The 19,279-nt window shown below is 42.0% G+C and overlaps 2 protein-coding genes across 4 annotated transcripts in view; one reads left to right on the top strand and one right to left on the bottom strand.

Annotated features, from left to right (window-relative positions):
* Positions 1-1,210: 1,210 nt before the first annotated feature.
* Positions 1,211-9,949, bottom strand: LOC118335198 (serine/threonine-protein kinase OSR1-like). The gene is made up of 17 exons (XM_035671418.1): positions 9,732-9,949; positions 8,972-9,084; positions 7,049-7,157; positions 6,185-6,326; positions 5,395-5,450; positions 5,077-5,186; positions 4,853-4,954; positions 4,396-4,529; positions 4,222-4,270; positions 4,054-4,119; positions 3,732-3,854; positions 3,046-3,081; positions 2,737-2,886; positions 2,411-2,516; positions 2,254-2,322; positions 1,818-1,882; positions 1,211-1,695 (listed from the first exon to the last, which is right to left on the bottom strand). The coding sequence occupies exons 1-17, from the start codon at positions 9,799-9,801 to the stop codon at positions 1,621-1,623; spliced, it is 1,575 nt and encodes a 524-aa protein (XP_035527311.1). The 5' UTR covers positions 9,802-9,949; the 3' UTR covers positions 1,211-1,620.
* Positions 9,950-12,495: 2,546 nt separating this feature from the next.
* The window catches only part of plcd1b (phospholipase C, delta 1b), a 10,255-nt gene continuing 3,471 nt past the window's right edge, over positions 12,496-19,279 (top strand). The window contains exons 1-8 of one of the 3 annotated variants that reach the window (XM_035671421.1): positions 12,496-12,811; positions 14,253-14,411; positions 15,134-15,362; positions 15,517-15,646; positions 16,202-16,430; positions 17,791-17,992; positions 18,817-18,961; positions 19,053-19,205. In XM_035671421.1, the coding sequence (XP_035527314.1) occupies positions 12,781-12,811; positions 14,253-14,411; positions 15,134-15,362; positions 15,517-15,646; positions 16,202-16,430; positions 17,791-17,992; positions 18,817-18,961; positions 19,053-19,205 (1,278 nt within the window). In that variant the 5' untranslated portion in view covers positions 12,496-12,780. Of the gene's footprint in view, positions 12,812-13,864; positions 13,986-14,252; positions 14,412-15,133; positions 15,363-15,516; positions 15,647-16,201; positions 16,431-17,790; positions 17,993-18,816; positions 18,962-19,052; positions 19,206-19,279 lie in introns of those variants that run through there. The other 2 variants (XM_035671419.1, XM_035671420.1) reach the window with 2 other exon arrangements.

Below are 19,279 nucleotides of genomic sequence, written 5' to 3' on the forward strand. Positions count from 1 at the left end.
ATATAACAAAAGGACTTTAGATTTGGACATGCTGGCGGGGCTAGATGAAAAGTGAAGGAAGTAGGACTCTTCCTTTTGGGGACCATGAGTATATGTGGCAAATTTCATGGCAACCCATACAATAGTGTATTTAATTCAGTCTGGCTTAAAGGCATGGACCATTTGCCTCCATTGCATTGCTGGAGGCAGAAACCACCTCAAAACCAACTAATTGAATCAAAACTATCTGCCTGGCTAAATACCACACAATCTATTTTTGTTTTCTTAAAATTTGGATGAACTGCCCCTTTGAAACTTTATTTCAATTAGGTAGAACATTTTCAGTTTTTGAGCGTGCACGCCTCTCCACAGAAGTCCATCAGCACTCAGCCTGTAACACGAGCAGCCCCAGGTTCGACAACCATTGCCAGCATTCAGGATTCATCCCAGCTGTTTGATCAGTAACGGTAAACAGGATAAATTAGCTCTGACAAGGGTACATAGAAGACAGCAATTACCCGTGTCTGTCTGTTGGCGTTCACTTGGTTGACTGCTTGTGAAAATGTAAGTGAGTTCTTACTGCGGGTTCTTTAAGCTGCCCGTCTGGCTGGCTGACTTCATGAACTCCCTGTGAGGTACAAACGCAAAAAGTGCTTTTATTCAACCCAAGAGAAATATTATCAGCAACCAGTGGTCACATAAGGTGAAAAGAATATACGTATTGCATAGTACAAGAATATTAGGCAGGTCTCAGTCTGAAAATAATCCTGTCTTTGAATACCTCGAGAAATCGCCATCTGACAAAGTGTTGTAACTGCAGTAATGGGACAGAGGAGTTGCAGTTGATTTTGTGGATTTGAATGTTTTCAGCAGTGCAGTCAGAGATCAAACTCTTTGGTTCTGTTTTGACAAAACCACCACACGCCTTGGGCTGCCTTATACAGGAATCTGCTAGTTTTCTTACATTTTAAGTAAAAATCCATCTGAATTTACAGAATTACAAAACTAAAACTATGCTACAGTGTGTTTACAAGTTATCTGCATCAGTGTTATGGGAGATTTTCTTAAATTTCTTGTATAGGTGTACACAGAATACACCTAATAATCACAAATAGACTCAATTGTTCACCAAAGCACTGGTAAAATCTACAGTTTGACTAAGGCTGAACCTACACTTTTCAATTTCAGTGTAGCATAAAGTGCCATATAACGGTGGCACGACACTCTTGAGTTTAGTGGCACAGTTGATTTAAAAAAAAAAAAAAAAGAAAGAAATAAAATAAAAAGGCAATCACTTCCAGTACTGGCAGGAGATGGTTTGGATTGTGCTTATGTATGAAGAGGAAGAAAAAAAGAAAAAGAAATTAGGAGTTGATATAGTTGATTGCATCTCTTCTCCCATTTACTGTATAAGCGCACTGTAAACGTTTCAAGTGTGATTCCTGTGATGAACTGAGCCTCTTCTCAATGTGGTCCTCATGCATCCTGCAGTAGTGTCACACTCCTGCCAGCCTCGTGTTTCCTCTTCCTCATAATCTTCCTCTTCCTCCTCTCTTTGGCAGTAGTGGTTTCTTGGAATTGACTACAATGCAGCTGTGCAATACCATTAGTTTCTGTCCTTTGTTGCTGGCTTTACTTGACTTAACTGATGCTGAGCTGCGCAAATCCAATGAGTTTAACATCATCAGGGATTTCAGACTCCTCCACGCCGGACGCCTGGGAGAGAGGGAACAACATCATAAACTGCACTGGCCATCTTTAAATATATAACAATAACTAATCACATAAAACCTGTAAAATATATACATCAGTGGAAGAAATGTATGCTGTGTACTTACCAATTTAAAAGTCACATTTTTGTTACTGTGAGGATCATCAACAATTTTTTGCAAATTGGCAGCAACTAGACAGGAGACAAAAGGAAGTGAGAGGTCCGTGTCAGATGACCAGCTAATTTAAGAACTTTTCCATCATGATCGGTCGTTTTAGAACTGCATTCCCACAGTAAAAACATAAACCTGCTATGCTGGAGTCATAATGTACCAATGGGATGCACACTTTTACAATAAAGCACATATAGTTAACATCTTTTTCCAAAATATTTTAGAATTCTTAAATACACCTTGTCTTGTTTGTAATGATTTCAGTATAGCATTAATTGTTAACTTGCATAAGCATTTTGTTTACTGTGATGGATTATCTATTTCAAGTAAACTGACCTATCTGTGCACCAGAGATTACGTCCCATCATAAAGAACTCTATCTCTTACTTACCAATTACTAAGTCCCTCCCATCAACTAGACCTGCTGAGACCAACTCCTGAGAAACTCCATCAGCAGAATCTGAAAACAGACAGGCAAAGAGTTAGACTTGAGTCTGGATTCTCTAAGAATGAGACAAAAGAGAAAAAGCTAACTGATGGGTCCCAACCTCTGCCAGACATGAACTCAAATCGGATGTCATTGAGTTCCTTCTTGGGATTCCTCAGTCTCAGGACAAGGCTGATGGGAACACTGGCGTTGGCTGCAGCTGGGTCCTGCAACAGTAGAACAGTAGAGTTGTTACCGCAAAGCAACTTTGTATAACTTCAGCTTTTTCAACAGTAGGCCAGAGGTACTGGTTCATAATCTCTGCCCTAAACTATGGATGTCAAGAACGGATTTGATTCAAGTCAATTCTATTCAGTAGGAGCAACACAGGGCGGATCCCTCTCCCTGATCTATAAGCACTCCTCTTACTCATTTTCATGTGTTTACCTGAGCAGTGGGTGCATGTGAAGGGCTCGCTGTTTGAGTGGGAGCCTGCGGTGGAGCGTCCTCTCCTGCCTGGCTCACATTCGCAGGGCTCTCGTGTGCTGCACCAGGTGGCTGCAGATGTCCTGTGGAGCCGTCGGCTGGTGGAAAGAGCTAATAGACACGAATATGCAGATAAAAATCAGCGGGTGTTCAGAGTTTTACAACAATGGAAAAACAGAGGACACACATAGGACAGTCATGCAGATTGCTCTGTCAAGGCCTTAAAATAAATCAAGATGTTCATGTCATGTCCACTATAGATGGACTCACCTCCATATTCTGGGACCCGTCCTTCACTCTGGGTGACTGCAGAATGGACATGACAGGTTGTCAGGATTAAAAACATGCAATTCTCATTTCTTCCCCCCAATGTATGGAATGATGTATTGCAGGATTAAAGGAATTTGACACAGGGTGACTTCAAACACAGGGCTTAACTGAAATCACAGTTAAGATAACAGACAGTAAAATCCCACACCAAGACATAAATTGAGTGTGAACACACATTGGACAGAATAATTATATAACAGGTGATCTGAGCGGCTGTCTGTTCCTGAGAAGACAGATTTTCTACAATTATGTCTTTTGCTCTGAAAGAACTAAACCTTGTCAAATAAGCAATTAGGTACAACTCTTTCTCAAACTGAGGCCATGCCACATCCCTGAACAGGCACAGTCACTGTAAATACACAATCAACTTGCACAATGAAACACCTTTCCGTAATAAGTGGCATTTCTTTTCACTATTTGAAATATTTGTTAATTATAGTCAGAAATACAATCAAGATCAAGATATATTTGTGTAATCTGGTGTATTTTAGTTGATTTACCTGATTAACCTGAACTTGACCTACACTGACACTGAGGCAGGAGGCCTCAACAAAAGTGAACCTTGTTCAGACTAACAGTCCAACAGCACCATCTGTTGGCAGTAAGGGTGCAGTGTACAGTCTCACCCGCAGAGCTGCGACAGCAGCTTTTCCTTCCTCACTCTCCTCATCCAGCTCGTCGTCGCTCCACTCCCAACCACCATCCTCCGTCTTGTGGAGACGGCCGCTCGAGCCAGGCACACGACGCACCTACACAATGCATAGAAAAACAAACAAAAAACACAAGCAAAAAGGTGCAACACTTAATATTAACTCATTCATCACACACACACACACACACACTAACCCTCTTTCTGGTACATCCTTTTCAGAGTTGAAAGGGGCGTATTCCAGCATGCATTAGGCAATAGTATTAGGCAACAAAGCGTATTAGTAATGACTGTCAAACCTTTTTTGATCGCTCAGTGATTGTGGGACCTTTATATAGGAGCTTCTCCTGCAAATACTCGCTGTTCTGTAACAGAAAGACAGACATTTCTTACAGGATCTATAAAGATTACTTTAAAAACACACTAAATATATCGGTTTATCTTTATAATAGTGACGTTAGGCTCACTTTGGCTTTTGTGAAGAATTTATGCTTCAGCAACTCAGCTGCAGTTGGCCTAAATAGGAAAAGAGACACAAGGCTCTTCATTATATTCATTACACAACTGGGGAATCTAATGGAAAGAAAAACAGCTTTAATCTGGGATTAGGAGGGGAAAAAAGGATTTGGGGATTAACGGACCTTTTTTCTGGATCTTTCTGTAAACACTGGGAGAGCATCTTCCTGAAGGACTTGCCATACTTCTTCACCATTTCCTTGTCTGTGATGCCTGTCTCCAGACAAGGAGGGTCATTCTGCAAAGTCAGCATCAGCACCTACAGACACACAAAGATCAGCTTTGTCAGTAAACTGATATAAAACCAACTGTTAATTAAAATCGTATCAAAGCTACACTGTGTAGGCAGACTGGCTGGGCAGAAACAAATGTTTCTTCATAATACATCAGCACTTCCATAATTTGCACCAATAAGTGTAACAGGCTACAGAATTACTGTCTTATTGTCTTAATTTAAAGTGGACTGGTGAAATTAGAAAATTACATTTGAGTTACTCAAGTAGACAGATGTAGCTTGTGCCATGAAGAGACAGAGCTGCCATACTGACATTGAGCAAAGTACCAGTAAGCGCGCACAGTTACCTTCATCGGTGGGTATTTGTGATATGGTGCAGCCCCAGTGGCCAGTTCAATGGCGGTTATCCCAAAACTCCAGATGTCGGCTTTGAAGTCATAGCCGCGGACCTGCGGTTTAAAAACAGAACCAAGTGAACAGAGTGCTTAAGCCTTCTTTTTATCAGTTATGAGGCATTACAGAGAGAAAACAGAGGGAGACAAAGATGCCATCTACAAAACTAGCCTCCCACCTGCTCCATGACCTCAGGGGCCATCCAGCACGGCGTCCCCACAAATGTCTTCCGAACCTTGTTCCTAGTCATGTCTCCTCCTGCTGCTAGAAAGGCACTCACACCAAAGTCTGGGGAGTGTGTGTGTGTGTGATTCACAATGTGTGACAGAAAGAAAAGAATTAGAGAAAAGCTACTTAAACTTCTTAAATATTAAGACAAACTAATCTCCATCAAAAAGTACAATGTGGGCCTTGTTTGTTCAACTAGATAATGTATCAGAGGGACGTAAAACTGTGACTATCATCTGCAGATGAAGATAAAACAAAACCACTGTACCAGCAATTTGCACGGATCCATCTTCCCCAAGAAGAATATTTCCAGCTTTTAGATCCCTGTGTGTGAATAGAAGGAGGGTTGAAACATGATAAACAACTACGTTGTCACAAGTCATGCACCAACAGAGGAGTGATTAGACTGCACATACCGACTCTGAAAATGAACAAACACTCTTTACTCTTGCACACGTTAAAGCTGCACCTTTGATCTACCTCATTTTAATCCAACCTGATTTCTGTTTGCTTAAAGAATATGAGTGGATTAACTGGGCCTCAACCACCTCCCTCCCCTCCCCTCTCCTTATTAGATATAAGTGAGTTAACCACAGCATCTGAGCTCAATCAGCAGCTGCTGAATGAACTGTCCACTCACACTACACCATACTGCATGCTGTAACATAAGATACATTTAAAAAAATAACTTCCAAAATAACTGTATTTTTTAAAATCATAAGAATTTGACTAAAGAAAACCTGTTTGTTAGAGACCTTAGCATGTTAATTTGAAATAATTACACTCATCCTACAGCAAGGCACAGAGGATAAAGAGGCCTTTCTTCTCAGTGGTGGTTCAGTGTTCCTGCAATGAACTTTTATGTAAAACAAACCTCCTCAATTATGCATTTTCACTGTATTAAATATTGAAGGAGCGAGGTCTAGTTCAAACCACACGCTCATTTGCAGAGATGAAAGGCTCAGTGCCATAGCTGAGGAAGGAGAGTATGATGGGACATATAACTGCACTAACACAGTGCTAACAAGGCCCTGCAACCTAAAATCATTAGAGCTCACCGATGAATCTGCCCATTTTTGTGAAGGTACTCCAGCCCCTCCAAGACTTCTTTCAGGATGGAGGCGATGCTGGCCTCATCCAACACTCCGCTCTTGTGCTCACCACGAGAGATGATATGTTTGATGATGTCCAACACTGAGCCTGAGAGAGAGGCAGAGACTTGTCACAAGACATGCTGACAGTACATGGATGGAACTCCGGTTTGGCAAGTAGTACTGAGTGGCGTCTATCTGGTAGTGGTTTGTACAGTAAACAAAACTCGCAGCTGTGTCCTCCTTTCGAGAAGTGCACCAACAGCAGCCCCCGACCTCTTGTGTGCTTCCATGTGACTGTAAATTTAACACTGACAAATATCAGGTGACCAACTTTGGCTTTGTTAAACAAATTAATGAAATGTCACAAGTCAGAGAAACTTGACTTTACACCCACTTTTTTTCCAGAAACACACACACTCATTCATGTAATCTAGCATTACTGTTTGTAACTGTATCCCATTGATATCAGCCTTACTAGCTTAACAGATACACCAGTGGCTTTGGTGTTGTAGTTGAGTAGATGCTCAATGAGTGACTGCTGTAGTATTAATCAGAAAACCTAAAAATATCTCATTGTTACATCAACTTGGCCCTTTATCTCTGGGAGTAAGAAAAACCAGCAAACACAAATGATGACCCAGAATTGCCAGTAATAAAGTCAATGACAGCAACAACCACCACAACCACACCCTGGTGGCTTAATCCAAACATTCAGGCAAAGAAAGGTAAGGAGGTCTGACACAGAAAGTCAAGTCAAAGTCAAGGTGAAGATAAGAGTTAGCAAAGTCAAGTCCAAAGCCACGTTCCTTTGAACATTATAGCACTTACCACCACTGAGCAGCTTCATCACCAGCCACAGTTCATCCTTCACCACAAAGGAGGTATAATAAGACACAATGTTCGGGTGGTGGCACTGGCTCATAGCCTGGATCTCTTTCTGCACAGAGAAGAAAATATGGGACGCAAGGTCACACAAGGAGCAGAAATGTTGCGGTACAAAGCAAAGCACTAACTAAATATTTATATTACAGTTTCCGTGACAAACTGAAGCACAGTCATACTGTGTCTTAAGGAGGATTTGATCTTTTGATGTAAGCTTAAGCCAGTAAAATCTAACTGAAGAGTAGTTTGAATTAGACAAGCCAATCCCTGCTATCACTCTTCCCCCACTTTCAACCTGTCCTAAACCAGCAGTACGCTGTGCCTGACTCCAGACAGTGGAGTAACCTGGGTTACATCACCACTGAGCCACCAGGCCAAGACATTTTTAACCTAGATGGCAGATTGAGGTGAATTCAGGACCTGGATATATTATGTAATGACTGGGTAGGTAGGTGGAAGTCCTGGGAGATAGGGGAATGTAATGGAATATATACATCAGATAGCAAATGTTGTAATGTGGATATTTGACAGTCCTTGAAAGGCAATAATATTGCTAGGGTGAGGTTGAAATGATTGATGCTAAGTCATCTCTCAGACGTTCTACCTTAAGTTTCATTTTCTCGTCCTTTATTCCCTCTGCTGCACAGGTGAAACAACAAAACGTCAGCACAAAAAGCACATTTGTAACTGTAGGGTAGAGCTGGCCGATAAGGGAACATATATATATATATATATATATATATATATATAGAGACCGATTTTACAAAATAAAGTCTCTTTAATATTTGTGATTATAATAGACCTGTGTGGGGAACAAATCAACCAACAATAAAAGCATCAATGTGATTAATTACCTATCAACTCATTTCAAACTATACTGGATAAAACGTGTCCAACGGGTGATTATGAAAACTAACCTCAGCCTGCTGTTAGTGTGCTTTTTCCACTCACACAATTGAACCTGATTGTGACTGATTTGGCTGTTTATCTTGGGAAGAGTAAGGTTTTCGTTTAGTCAGATATTGCGACATGCTGTGAAGATTAGTTACGAGAAAGCTAACACACAGTGTGAGAGATGAATAAATCACCTGCAGAGGTGAGTCAGAAAGATCCTGACAGCTAATTTTGAATCCAGTTACAGAAAAGTGTTTGAACAGTCACCTCACATTCACATCATATCACAGCATTAAATACACAGCATTTGTGCATTTATTTTCCCCAAAGTAATTCAAATTGAATTTTGATTTTATTAAAATGTAATAATTTGGCGGAGTTGCTCTTGAGTTCAGGCGAGGTGGGAGTCCTCTACTACAAAATGCTGCAGGACACCCTGAACTACTGTATCACAACATATATGTTAATGCAATATAAAATCACAGAGATTTAAGTGCCTGCACCTACAGTGTTCACCAGAGTTTAGTTTGTCAGCCAATCACATGGGTGGATCACAAAATATTTATACATAAAAGATTGACTGATTTTCTTTTTGTTGTTCCATAGTTTAACTTTCTCTTGCACATTTATCTCTAACCCATTCACAGGCTTTCTGAAAGGCTGATAACTAAGGGGTAATGAGCTACATAACAGACGAGTGATTGCAAAACAGCAACATTCAAAACTAAAATAATGTGAAGGAAACCTTATTTCAGTGCTCAGCTAGTTAAACATTACTGCACAGGAACATTACATTATTAATTCACGTTGAACTTGTCTTTATAATGTGTCTTAGTGATTTCACCCAGCTCTTGTACTCAGTGCTTGTTGTGGTATCGAGCTTTTGATCTGGCCTTGACTGACCTGACCCCGCCAACCCACACATAAGGAACATCTGGACTGCAGATACTGGCCCACACTGCGACAGTTTCTTACCAGGAGCTCATCCATGCTCGTTTGACACTTTTCCAGGTTGATGCGTTTGATGGCCACCTTCTCCTTCCTCGGCTTGCAGAATGCTGCCTGGACAACTGCAGTGGCTCCGCTCCCTGTGGGTAAATAATATTAAGAGTGAAGCCATCACCACACTGTGGGAGCACAAGAGCCTTTGACTTTAGAAGACAGCAGTCAGAATATGACAGCTCAACTAAAACTTTTGTGAGCGATGTGAGAAAAATCTGAATAGAAACTAGTTTCCTACATTAGGGACTAAGGTCATTTACAGTATTAACATAGTTTATCTATCAAAATGTAACTGAATGATAGAAAACTGCAGTGAAATAGCACATCAGACCAACTCCCTTGTTCAGAATAATCAGTCACGTTACCTAGACTGAAGTATGAGCATGTCTCAGTATAATCCGTGTCATACCTTCAGTAAAGGGAGCACCACCCTCCAACAACTCACCAATCTTCACGCACTGTAGGCTAACGTGTCAGCTAGCCGCTTAGCTTCGAGCTGCCGTGCTAAGAAGCCATCTCACATTAGCTCACCAACTAGCAGAAACCGATAATTAATTTGGCCTAGCTGTGGGGAGGGGGGGCTGTGCAGAGCTGTTAACCTGCCTGCCATGTAGCTACGGGTTGTAACTGGCCTTCTGTTAGCTCCAGACAGGCAATGCTAGCTGGCTAGTAGCAGTTGGCTGTGGGGACAGGGGAGGCTAGGATGCTAACTTTAGCAAGCTAAGCTACTCACCTATCACCTCATTGAGTTCGTAGTCATCCCTGTCGATTGACCAGGATTGAGAGGACTGGTCGTCGGCCATCGTGTCGTTGTTTGAACGGTGTAAACAATGCTTCTAAATAACAACAGAGCCGCTGTCTGGAATAATATCTTTGTGATTAGTTACTCCATTCGTCTCCGATGCTGCTGCTGCTGCTGCTGTTCGCTGACAACTCCTGACGCTGCTGACGCTGCTGACGCTCCTGTCAACACACGTTTACGCGCGACTGACGCATTACGTACGAACCCGGTAGGAGGCATAGAGATGACGCCATCTTGAGTGTGGCAAGATCTGCCAAACGTCTGTAAAATCCGAACAACTCGTTAACAGAAATCATATTGAGCTGGACCACAGTACTGAGTTATAGTTTATGGACCATATCATGCGGGTTTGGTTAAAATATTTGAACCTTTAGACAACACATACGCTATTTTTACACTCCGTACCTGTAAAAGTATGCACAGTAAATCCAATAGAGGGCGCTAATGCCTCTACTAACTGTGGGCCTTTTGTACTTTTCTTTCTTGCACACCTTTTTGCTCATTGGTGCACAGTTACATTTGAAAGGCCTATAGGAAATATCATAGAAATATTAAAAGTCCTGCATTCAAAATGTTACTAAAGGAGCAAAACTATTCATGATGCAGAATGGCCACTGGATCATCATTAACATAAACATGTAAGCAGTATATGTGCTACTAGTCCTTTTTCACAGCAGTCATTTTGACATGAAATAGTAGGGTAAACACAGGTGTTACTAATAATACTGATTAAAGGTCTGTTCCATTTAGTGTAGCAGAGCCTTTCCAGTGAGCCAACATGCACAATAGCAACATACTTACTCTGTTTGACCTGAATGGAGCAGATCCCTAATTAGAATCAATGGTAACACCCGTGTTTATCTTACTATTTAATTTAATTAGTCAAAATGGCTGCAGTGAAAAAGGTCTATTTTAACTGATTTAAGTAATAAATAAGTAGTGAGTAGTTTTATAAACTCAATCTATGTGTTGTATGTAAAATCTTGAAAAGTGAGTAGTAATCTTATAGCTGTTAATACAGTAAGTAAGTACAGTGGGCTATTTCCCTATGAAATGTAGTGGAGTATAATATTAAGAAGCATAAAATGGAAATGTTCAAGAAAAGCACAAATACTTGAAAATTATACTGGAACTTAAGTAAATACACGTTGCTACTTTCTGCCTTGCAGACAGATACTGTATGTTTAAAGTTTATTTGTTAATCTTTCAGTCTCCATGTTGAAATGTGGAACTTGCAAAGAAGTTATGAAAAGCAGATGTGCAATGCTCGAAACTCGACCAACTACAGCATTCTTAACTCAGTGTAACGTCTTTGGGCGGTATCCTTTGGTAACCCAGGAATTGCATGAAGTCACTGTAGCAGTGCCCTGAGATATGAGGATGTTTTGGGCAAAAGCAAAACTACGGATGGTATCAGTGGTATGTGAGGAAACAGTGGGGCCGGTTCATGCTTGTTGAACAGGCACAGACAACAAGAAAAGAAACAGACTCTCACAGGCAGGAGACGTCAGGTCTGTTTACAGCGTTTTCAATTGAAGAGACGTTTTATGACATTTATTTCTGTTAATAGAAATCTGGGATATATTGATTTAACATAACTCTGAATCACCACCGCCTTCTATTATCATGGAAAGTGTTCTTTTTTGTTTAATAAGCAGATGCTTTAAGTTAAGTTAAGTTGCTAAAGGAATAAAAGTAAGGTGAATATGTACACTCTCTCCTGCCTCATTGGTTACTTCAAGGTGCCCTTGAGCAAGAAACCTGAGCCCAGGTGGCTCATGTAGAGCACAGAAGCTCCCAGATGAAGGTGTGTAAGTGTATGAAATGTGAAACCAAGACAAAATGCATGTTTTCTTCCTAAAGTTAATTTTAAAAATCACAAGCAGTTTTAGTTTCTTATGCATTTAAGAAAAGAACCTACTTCTTTTGTTCTCAAACATGCATCCAGACCCACAAAGCTAAAGACAATGTTGCACTCTGTTTCCCAAAACCTCGTGGAGTTTGGAGGTGGTCGGTCCTTGCCCGGAAGCTTTCCCCCCCGGTGCTGCATTAAAGCTCACTCATCCTGATGCTGACAGTGCGCCGAGGGTAAGCCAGACCTGAAAGGGAAGTGCTGAGAGCCACAAGAGCCCAAACGCACCAGTGATTGCAGTGCTATTATCCTGCCAAGGCTAAGCTCCACATGAAAAGGAAAGCAAAAAAACTTCATCTGTCCCATTCAGTGAAACCAATATGCTCAAGCTCACTGTCAACTATGTGGACGGGCATCAAGCCAACTGTGCTGTTCAGCCTTCTTGATCATGTTTACTCTGTGTTGAAATGAGGAACAGGTGTCCTTTTGAAAACACAGTTGACTAAGGCTTTAGCAGAAGTCAACTATAGACACGAAACATGAAATGAAACAATTTCTACACTAAATATAACTTCTAAAACCTGATTACAGTATCTTGAGGCTTATGGGTGCTTTCTCAGGTTAACGTCCCCTCCCTGTTTATTCACATCTAGGGTTTCCTCTAGGCGAGGAATGTCCCTGAAGTGTTTTAGAAAACAGGATCATAAAAGGCCTGCATTATAGAAACTTTTTCTCATTTTTGGCCACAGGTGCAAAGACCGACTGATAATGTGATTCAAATGCTAAGTCAACCTGTATGTTAACCAGTCCCATACCAGATGGCAAAAGCTGGTGTTTAAGGTGTAACCTAGCAGTGACATCAGCACTGTTGCTTACATGGCAGGCTTGTCAAACCGGTGTTGGAGGCTGCAAGAGCACTGACACCATTCAGACCAGGAGAAACCCACCTGTGTCGCTGCCTTAGGTGTGCTGGGCTCGCTCTCGGTTTAAATAATCCCAGACTCAGGTTTTCTTACCGAGTTGCGCACATGGGAAGAAGGAGAGACAACTTTAGATGAAACGGTGCATAAAGTGAAACGAGAAAAGAAGAGACCCTACTGCGTAAAGAAGAGATAGCACTCAAAGAGGATGGAAACGAACGGGATCGAAAAGAAAAACGGTAGGACACATTTTGGAGTCAAGTTAAAGTGCGTCTTACAGTCCGCAGGCGACAGTGGCATTGGGGGAAACATTTACTCATTTATCTTCCACTTTAATTGTTGAAGTCTTAACTTGTTTCTCCGCTGACTGCGAGCATTTACAGCACTGGGTGATATGTGAGCACCTGTAGACTTTTAAACATTCGTTTATACTCTGCCAAAAGGTGTGGCCCCTTTCATCCAGCCTGCACCTTTCTGCGAACAGAAACAGTGTTTTGCCCAAATCCAAACTGCGCACAGCCAACACAGAAGACTAACAACCGCTAAAACAAGCGCTGTCGTCAAGAGGACACATTCCTCTGTTCGCATTCAATGTGTGTGGACCTGTTTTTAGCACGTAGCCTGTATATTTATTTAAATGAGTAAACCCGGTCGGGTTGATTTAAATCACAGCAGCCGACAGTACCGCGACGGCGCCGCTAGATGGAGCCATTGAGTCAGCAATGTCACTACACTGAATGAGGCCGTAACGTTCAATCTTACAGGAGCTAATCAAATGTATTGTTACAATATATTACAACTATTACATATATTACAATAATTATTAACATTATCTTTAAATGCCTCATTAATTTAATATTTTCCACTTAGCCACATTTAAAATGTTGTTGCATTACCCTCTGGCTTTATACCAACTTTATTGTTATTGCTAACTACCTAATTAACTACATTTAATATCATTAGCTAGCAGCTAAAATAATCCAACTATAATGAAACACGTGTTCATTAGCTCCACTGCCTGGTTATTATCTAAAGAAAGAAGATGAGTGGTCATCTAGTTTCCTTAAATATCCAGTGAAATGAGGAAACAGCCACAGTTAGCAGACCTGGTTTGAACCTCCCGCTGCCGCCCTGTGTGGAAGATTACGCGTTGCCGGTGAGGTGGCTGAGGTCTGTCAGCTGACTGCCTGAAGGGAGTCCAGACAGAGGTGAGAAGTGAACTTTGAGTGGGGCTGGTACACGCCCTTCCACACACTGGTCTGTCCCCGGCGACTCATTGACAGTGTGCTAGTTGTTCCGCAGCTCAGGGCACCATGGCCTGCCTGCAGAGACAAACACAGCTCAGCCGATCTGAGGAAATGCTCCGCAATGCCAGAAGCCAGGAGGTTATACAAACGAACGTGAAGATCCTAGGTAGGCGGAGGTTGTTTCAGTCTATCTTGTAGGAGATGTGGCCAAAGGGTCATGCAGGGTCGGGCATGTTTTGTTGCTGCATAGCCTTGGTTGCCCGATTTGGCTTTGTGATTTTAGGCTTTCACTCTTTTCATGGAGTTTTCTGATGAGATGGAAGCAGGTTAAGGAGGAGGCGAGAGAGCGGGGGTCAAAGGTCTGAGTCAAAATGGGCTTCAGCTCGGTAGGTTTGATGTGTTTGAATTGCACTCTGCTCCTCTGTTTTCACAGGTATGGAGGGCGATATGGACCTCCAGTTCCTCCTGCAGGGGGGAGACCTCCTCAAGGTCCGCTCCTCGTCCTGGAAGAAGACCCGCTACTTCAAACTCCAGGAGGACTGCAAGACCATGTGGCACGAATCCAAGAAAACCTTCAAGACAAACCAGACCTGTGAGTGCTGTCCCAGCGTCCCAAAAGCATGTGTGTGAGACCCACCAGCAAAACTCTTGCACACATGTCTGGTGCTGAGAACATGTACCCCACCTCTATTACTTATCATCTATTTTAGTGCCCAGTAATGATACGACTATAAACTCGTCTACCAAATCTTGACTCAGCTCAGGTGGATTTCTCTTTCATGGATTATAAAAGTGGAGGACAGATCATAGAGCCATAAAAAGTCTTTGTGTTAGAAAGATCGTTGTATTACCGTACACAACTGGGTTGTTCATGACGGCAGTGTTTATCAAGATAGTGTTTTATAGTGTGTGGAGGAGTGGTTTATTAGTGCTCTGGTTATATGGGATCACATCCATAAACATGTCTGATAACCGTAGTATGGGGAAGGCTTTATTCCTGTCGTCATGACAACATGCAACCCTTAAAGGTGCATCCAGAAAACAACTCAAACAACGTGAGTGACTTAAAGCTTCAGTAAAGTTCGAACATTTTGACATTCAGTTCAGAGAAAACCAGTAATGTGACGTCTGTAAACTGTAAACAGCAGGTTCATGTTTACCAAGCAGGCTGGTCTGTGATGCCCAAAGATACCAGAAGTACAAAGGAACTTCTCTTTTTCAGCAGAACAAGTCATATTGTATCACTCCTGTGGCTCCTTTGTTAAATGATATCCTGAGTGTTAAGTAACATTTACAGCTCCCTCCTTTGTCCAGTTTCACTTGATGACATCTCAGCGGTGCGAATGGGCCGTCAGTCAGAGGGCCTGAGGAAGTACACAGGGGAGCAGGTGGAGGGCCGCTGCTTCTCCATCATGTTCAAGGCCCGCCGCAAGAACCTGGACCTCATCGCCAGCTCGGAGGAGGAGGCCAAGCAGTGGGTCAACAGCCTGCAGAAGATGCTCTCCAACATGAGCAAACTCACCCTCCAGCAGAAGACAGAGCAGTATCCTTATCATGATAGTTACACTGGGGTTACACTGAGGGGGCTCTAAGCTAATTATTAAATATTTATTAGGTATTGGTCCTTAGCTACCCCAAGGGCCCATAAGATAAGAATGGACATTACATATCCATTCCTTACATTAAAAACTTTTCAGCTGGATCCTCAGCTGCCTGAGGAAGGCGGACAAGAACGAGGATGATAAGCTGAGTCAGTCAGAGGTGAAGAACTTCATGCGTCTGATTAACATTGAAGTGGACGACGTCTACGCAGAGATGCTCTTTAAGGTGAGTTTAAGAGCTTTTTAATGATGAAGGTTAATGGTAGATATCCCTAAGAGCTGTAAAACAGATTATCATTGCTGCATGGTCAGTTATGTAATTTAATTAAACATAATAATACTAATTAAGCCTTCGCACCCTAAACTGAATCCGTTCTGCTCAGAGGCAGAAAGAACACTAACGATGACCGATCTTTAACAATAAGCCCAGTAGGTCCGATGTGGTAATTAACAATAGCTCTTTGCTAAAACTGATGGATTGAAATTTGAATTTAAAAGAAATAAATGTGATTAACTGAGCAGATGTCAATTCAGTTTTGTTGTCTTTTGACAAAAGTTGGCCCCCAGCACAGTTGTATGAAAGTGTTGTTTTGTCCTGTTTTGTTTTATATGTGTTTGCATGTGCCTGATGTTTGAAAGGTTGTACGAAAAGAAGTCACATTTTGATGATAAAGTATTCACAATAACCCCCACCCCTAAGACCCCATATTGTTCTGAGCAGATATGTTGTAATACATGAGGATGTAAGGATACTCTTTCATATTACGTTTCTATCATACAGAAATGTGACAAATCAAAATCTGGATACCTGGCTGGAGAGGAAATAAAACATTTCTATGACCTGTTGACCCATCGGGAGGAAATCGACGTGATCTTCGGAGAGTACGCTAAAACGACGGGCTATATGAGTCCAGAGAACCTGGTGGAATTCCTGATGAAAGAACAGAGAGAGAAAGCCACACTGGCTGACGCACACCAGATTATCGAGAAGTGCGAGCCAGATGAAAATGGTCAGTACCTCATCTGTAATAACATGTTTATGTTTCAGGTTGGTGCTTATTGTGGTAGAGCTGTGGTTCTCAGTCCTGGTGTAAACCACTGAAAACCAGCAGGGCTGTGATACTCTTATTTTAGCTATTTATTGTATTTTGCTTTGTATTTATTTTTGGGATCTTGAATCATGCTGGATGGTGATGTGTTTCTTTCATTTCCTAAACTTTTGTAACTGACACTGAATCAGTAGTAGGAGATTTGAGATGTAATCCACTGTGCAGTAACAGGAGCTCTCTTTATGCAGAGACCTTTTTTAGTCTTTTGAGCTTCAGGGCAAAAAGAGCCTCTCTTGTCTTCCTCTTTGTACTCATAATATGGCCGTCATATGAGCTGTGAGGCATCAATCTTCTGTCCAAACATCAGGGACCCAGTGTTGAGAAAAAGGGAAACATTTGGTCTGTGAGATCGTATATTCCATGGACTGCAGATATTAAATAACCTTTGAGCTAACTCTAGTTTATTTACAGCAGTGTTTCTGAATGTGTACTGCTCTGTGGGTTGGTCCTGGATTAAAGGAATAGGTTGACATGTAAAGAAAGTTTGTTTTCTTTCTTGCAAGGAGTTAGATGATTGATACCTCTCTCATGCAGGAGGCGAATAGCTTAGCTTAGCATAAAGACAGGAAGCAGGAGGAAACTAGCCTAGCCCTGACCACAGTAAAAAAAAAAATAAGCCTAACAATACCTCTAAAGCCAGAAGTCTCATTTATTGTTTCATTTTCTGCTCTGGTGAATACATTTTGATGAAACAGAAGCGCCTTTAAAGTGTGGACGAAACAAAAACGGGAAGTGCACTGACTGGTACTTTTCTGCCAAGTCAAGATGACAGATGTACGACATATCTTCCAAGTCAAATACCATGTTGGCAAAACAGCTAATCGCTTAAAACAGGCCTTTTGATGACGGCTAGAGCTTGGTATTAATTTTCTAGATTAACTTTTACTACATGCAATATACAATGACCAGTCTATTCAGTGTTGTCTGTGGTCTTAATGATACATAATTTATTACATGCAGAGCTTTACATACATGTACATACACCACAGCTGAAGACGGACTGCTTACTTAATGCAAAGAGGTGCAGAACATAACTCACTGATTCATACCATCTTTTCAGCAAGGCTTAAAGCAAAGACAACAAATATTAATAGACAAGCACAAACTCAGTAGGGTTCCACACCTTCTGTGTTTGAACCCTGGTTAGCACAGGGGTAATCAGATCCTTTAAGAGAGACATTATTCACTCACACCCTTTGTGTTGGATAAATGAGCGGCTCCCTGGTCACTGTTGTTCTGCCTTGTCTTTGTGTTCCTTCAGCCAAGCAGAAAAAGCTGCTGTCCAAAGATGGTTTTCTCATGTACTTGCACAATCCGGACGCCTTGGTCCTCAATTCCGATCACAGAGAGGTGTACCAGGACATGAGCCATCCCCTCAACCACTACTTCATCTCCTCCTCGCACAACACCTATCTCATGGAGGATCAGCTCAAAGGGCCCAGCAGCACGGAGGCTTATATCAGGTGACAGCTTTCATTCAGCTTTTATGAATCTGTCCTTGAAGTCTTGAATTCACCTGCTGTACCTGTGAAGTACTGATAAAATCACTGCAGTGTGCAGATATTAATCCAACTTTAGGTTTCTGCGTATCTCTCTATCCCAATGGGGGGAGGCTGAGGGCTGCAGGATGTCAGTTTGTGCCTGTGATTGTGCAAAGAGGTCAGCAACAATGTCTTGGATGATTAGGGTTATAGACTAATTGTATTTTAATGTCCTGTATTCTGTAAATGCTTGATGCACAGAGACCAATTCATCACAATATGGATCTTTTTGTAAAGAAGTTACTGGTTATATTATAGGGGTGGAAGGGTACACCTCAGTATCTACCTCTGTTTTGGAGTTGCAGTTCGGTAAATTCTCAGTGGGCTGCAACAAAAACAAAAAATAAATTAGAAAATAAATTTTTTTGTATTCTCCACGGCCGAGCATGGTCTCATATCCGCAGCGACAGACACTCTATAGCATTAGCTGGGACTTTTCCACAGACATACCTGACTTCATTTGAACAATGTTGGCATACAGTTTGACTCTAATCACTGCCCACTGAGCTTGACTCGCCCGGATAAGCCGACTAGCATGCTACAGCTGACAGACAACAACTGGTGCACTGCCAAAACTTTCTGTGTTGACATTAGTTGTTCATAGGTCACATCGAACTGAGGCAGACAAATACGCATACGGTTACACCCCTATTATTTTAACCATCTGATGTTTACTAACAACAGCCCTCTGGCTTGACGTAGCCTTTTCGTAGTCCAGTCAGTAATGCTGGTTGTGACTCTGTCAGGGCTCTGCTGAAGGGCTGCCGCTGTGTGGAGCTGGACTGCTGGGACGGATCAGATGATGAGCCAGTGATCTACCACGGCTACACACTCACCTCTAAGATCCTCTTCAGAGACGCGATCCAAGCCATCAAAGAGTATGCCTTCAAGGTGTGTTTAGTATCCAGTATTATCCAGTATCATAAGACATCCATTAGCACTCTATGTACGAGATGTGTTTATGCCGTATGGTCGTCCCCAGACATCCGACTACCCAGTTATCCTCTCCTTGGAGAACCACTGCAGCGTGGAGCAGCAGGAAGTCATGTCCCACCACATGAGATCCATCCTGGGCAGTGCACTCGTCACTTCCCCCCTGGGGGATAGCATGCCCACAGAATTCCCATCTCCTGAGGTTTGTACCCACTCGTATCTACAGGTAGATTTTATATTTTTATGACGGATGGTTGTGAAGATGCCACTCACAGG

This window comes from Morone saxatilis, unplaced genomic scaffold (genome assembly GCF_004916995.1).
Source record: "Morone saxatilis isolate NCDOM2014 unplaced genomic scaffold, NCSU_SB_2.0 Contig23, whole genome shotgun sequence".
Lineage (NCBI taxonomy): Eukaryota > Metazoa > Chordata > Actinopteri > Moronidae > Morone > Morone saxatilis.

Coding starts and splice junctions, on each gene's coding strand:
- LOC118335198 (XM_035671418.1), bottom strand. CDS start 9,801: ATGGCCGACGACCAGTCCTCTCAATCCTGGTCAATCGACAGGGATGAC. Junction 4,271..4,395: donor CAGAAAGATCCAGAAAAAAG/GTCCGTTAATCC, acceptor TTTCCTATTTAG/GCCAACTGCAGCTGAGTTGC. Junction 4,120..4,221: donor AATTCTTCACAAAAGCCAAA/GTGAGCCTAACG, acceptor TTTCTGTTACAG/AACAGCGAGTATTTGCAGGA.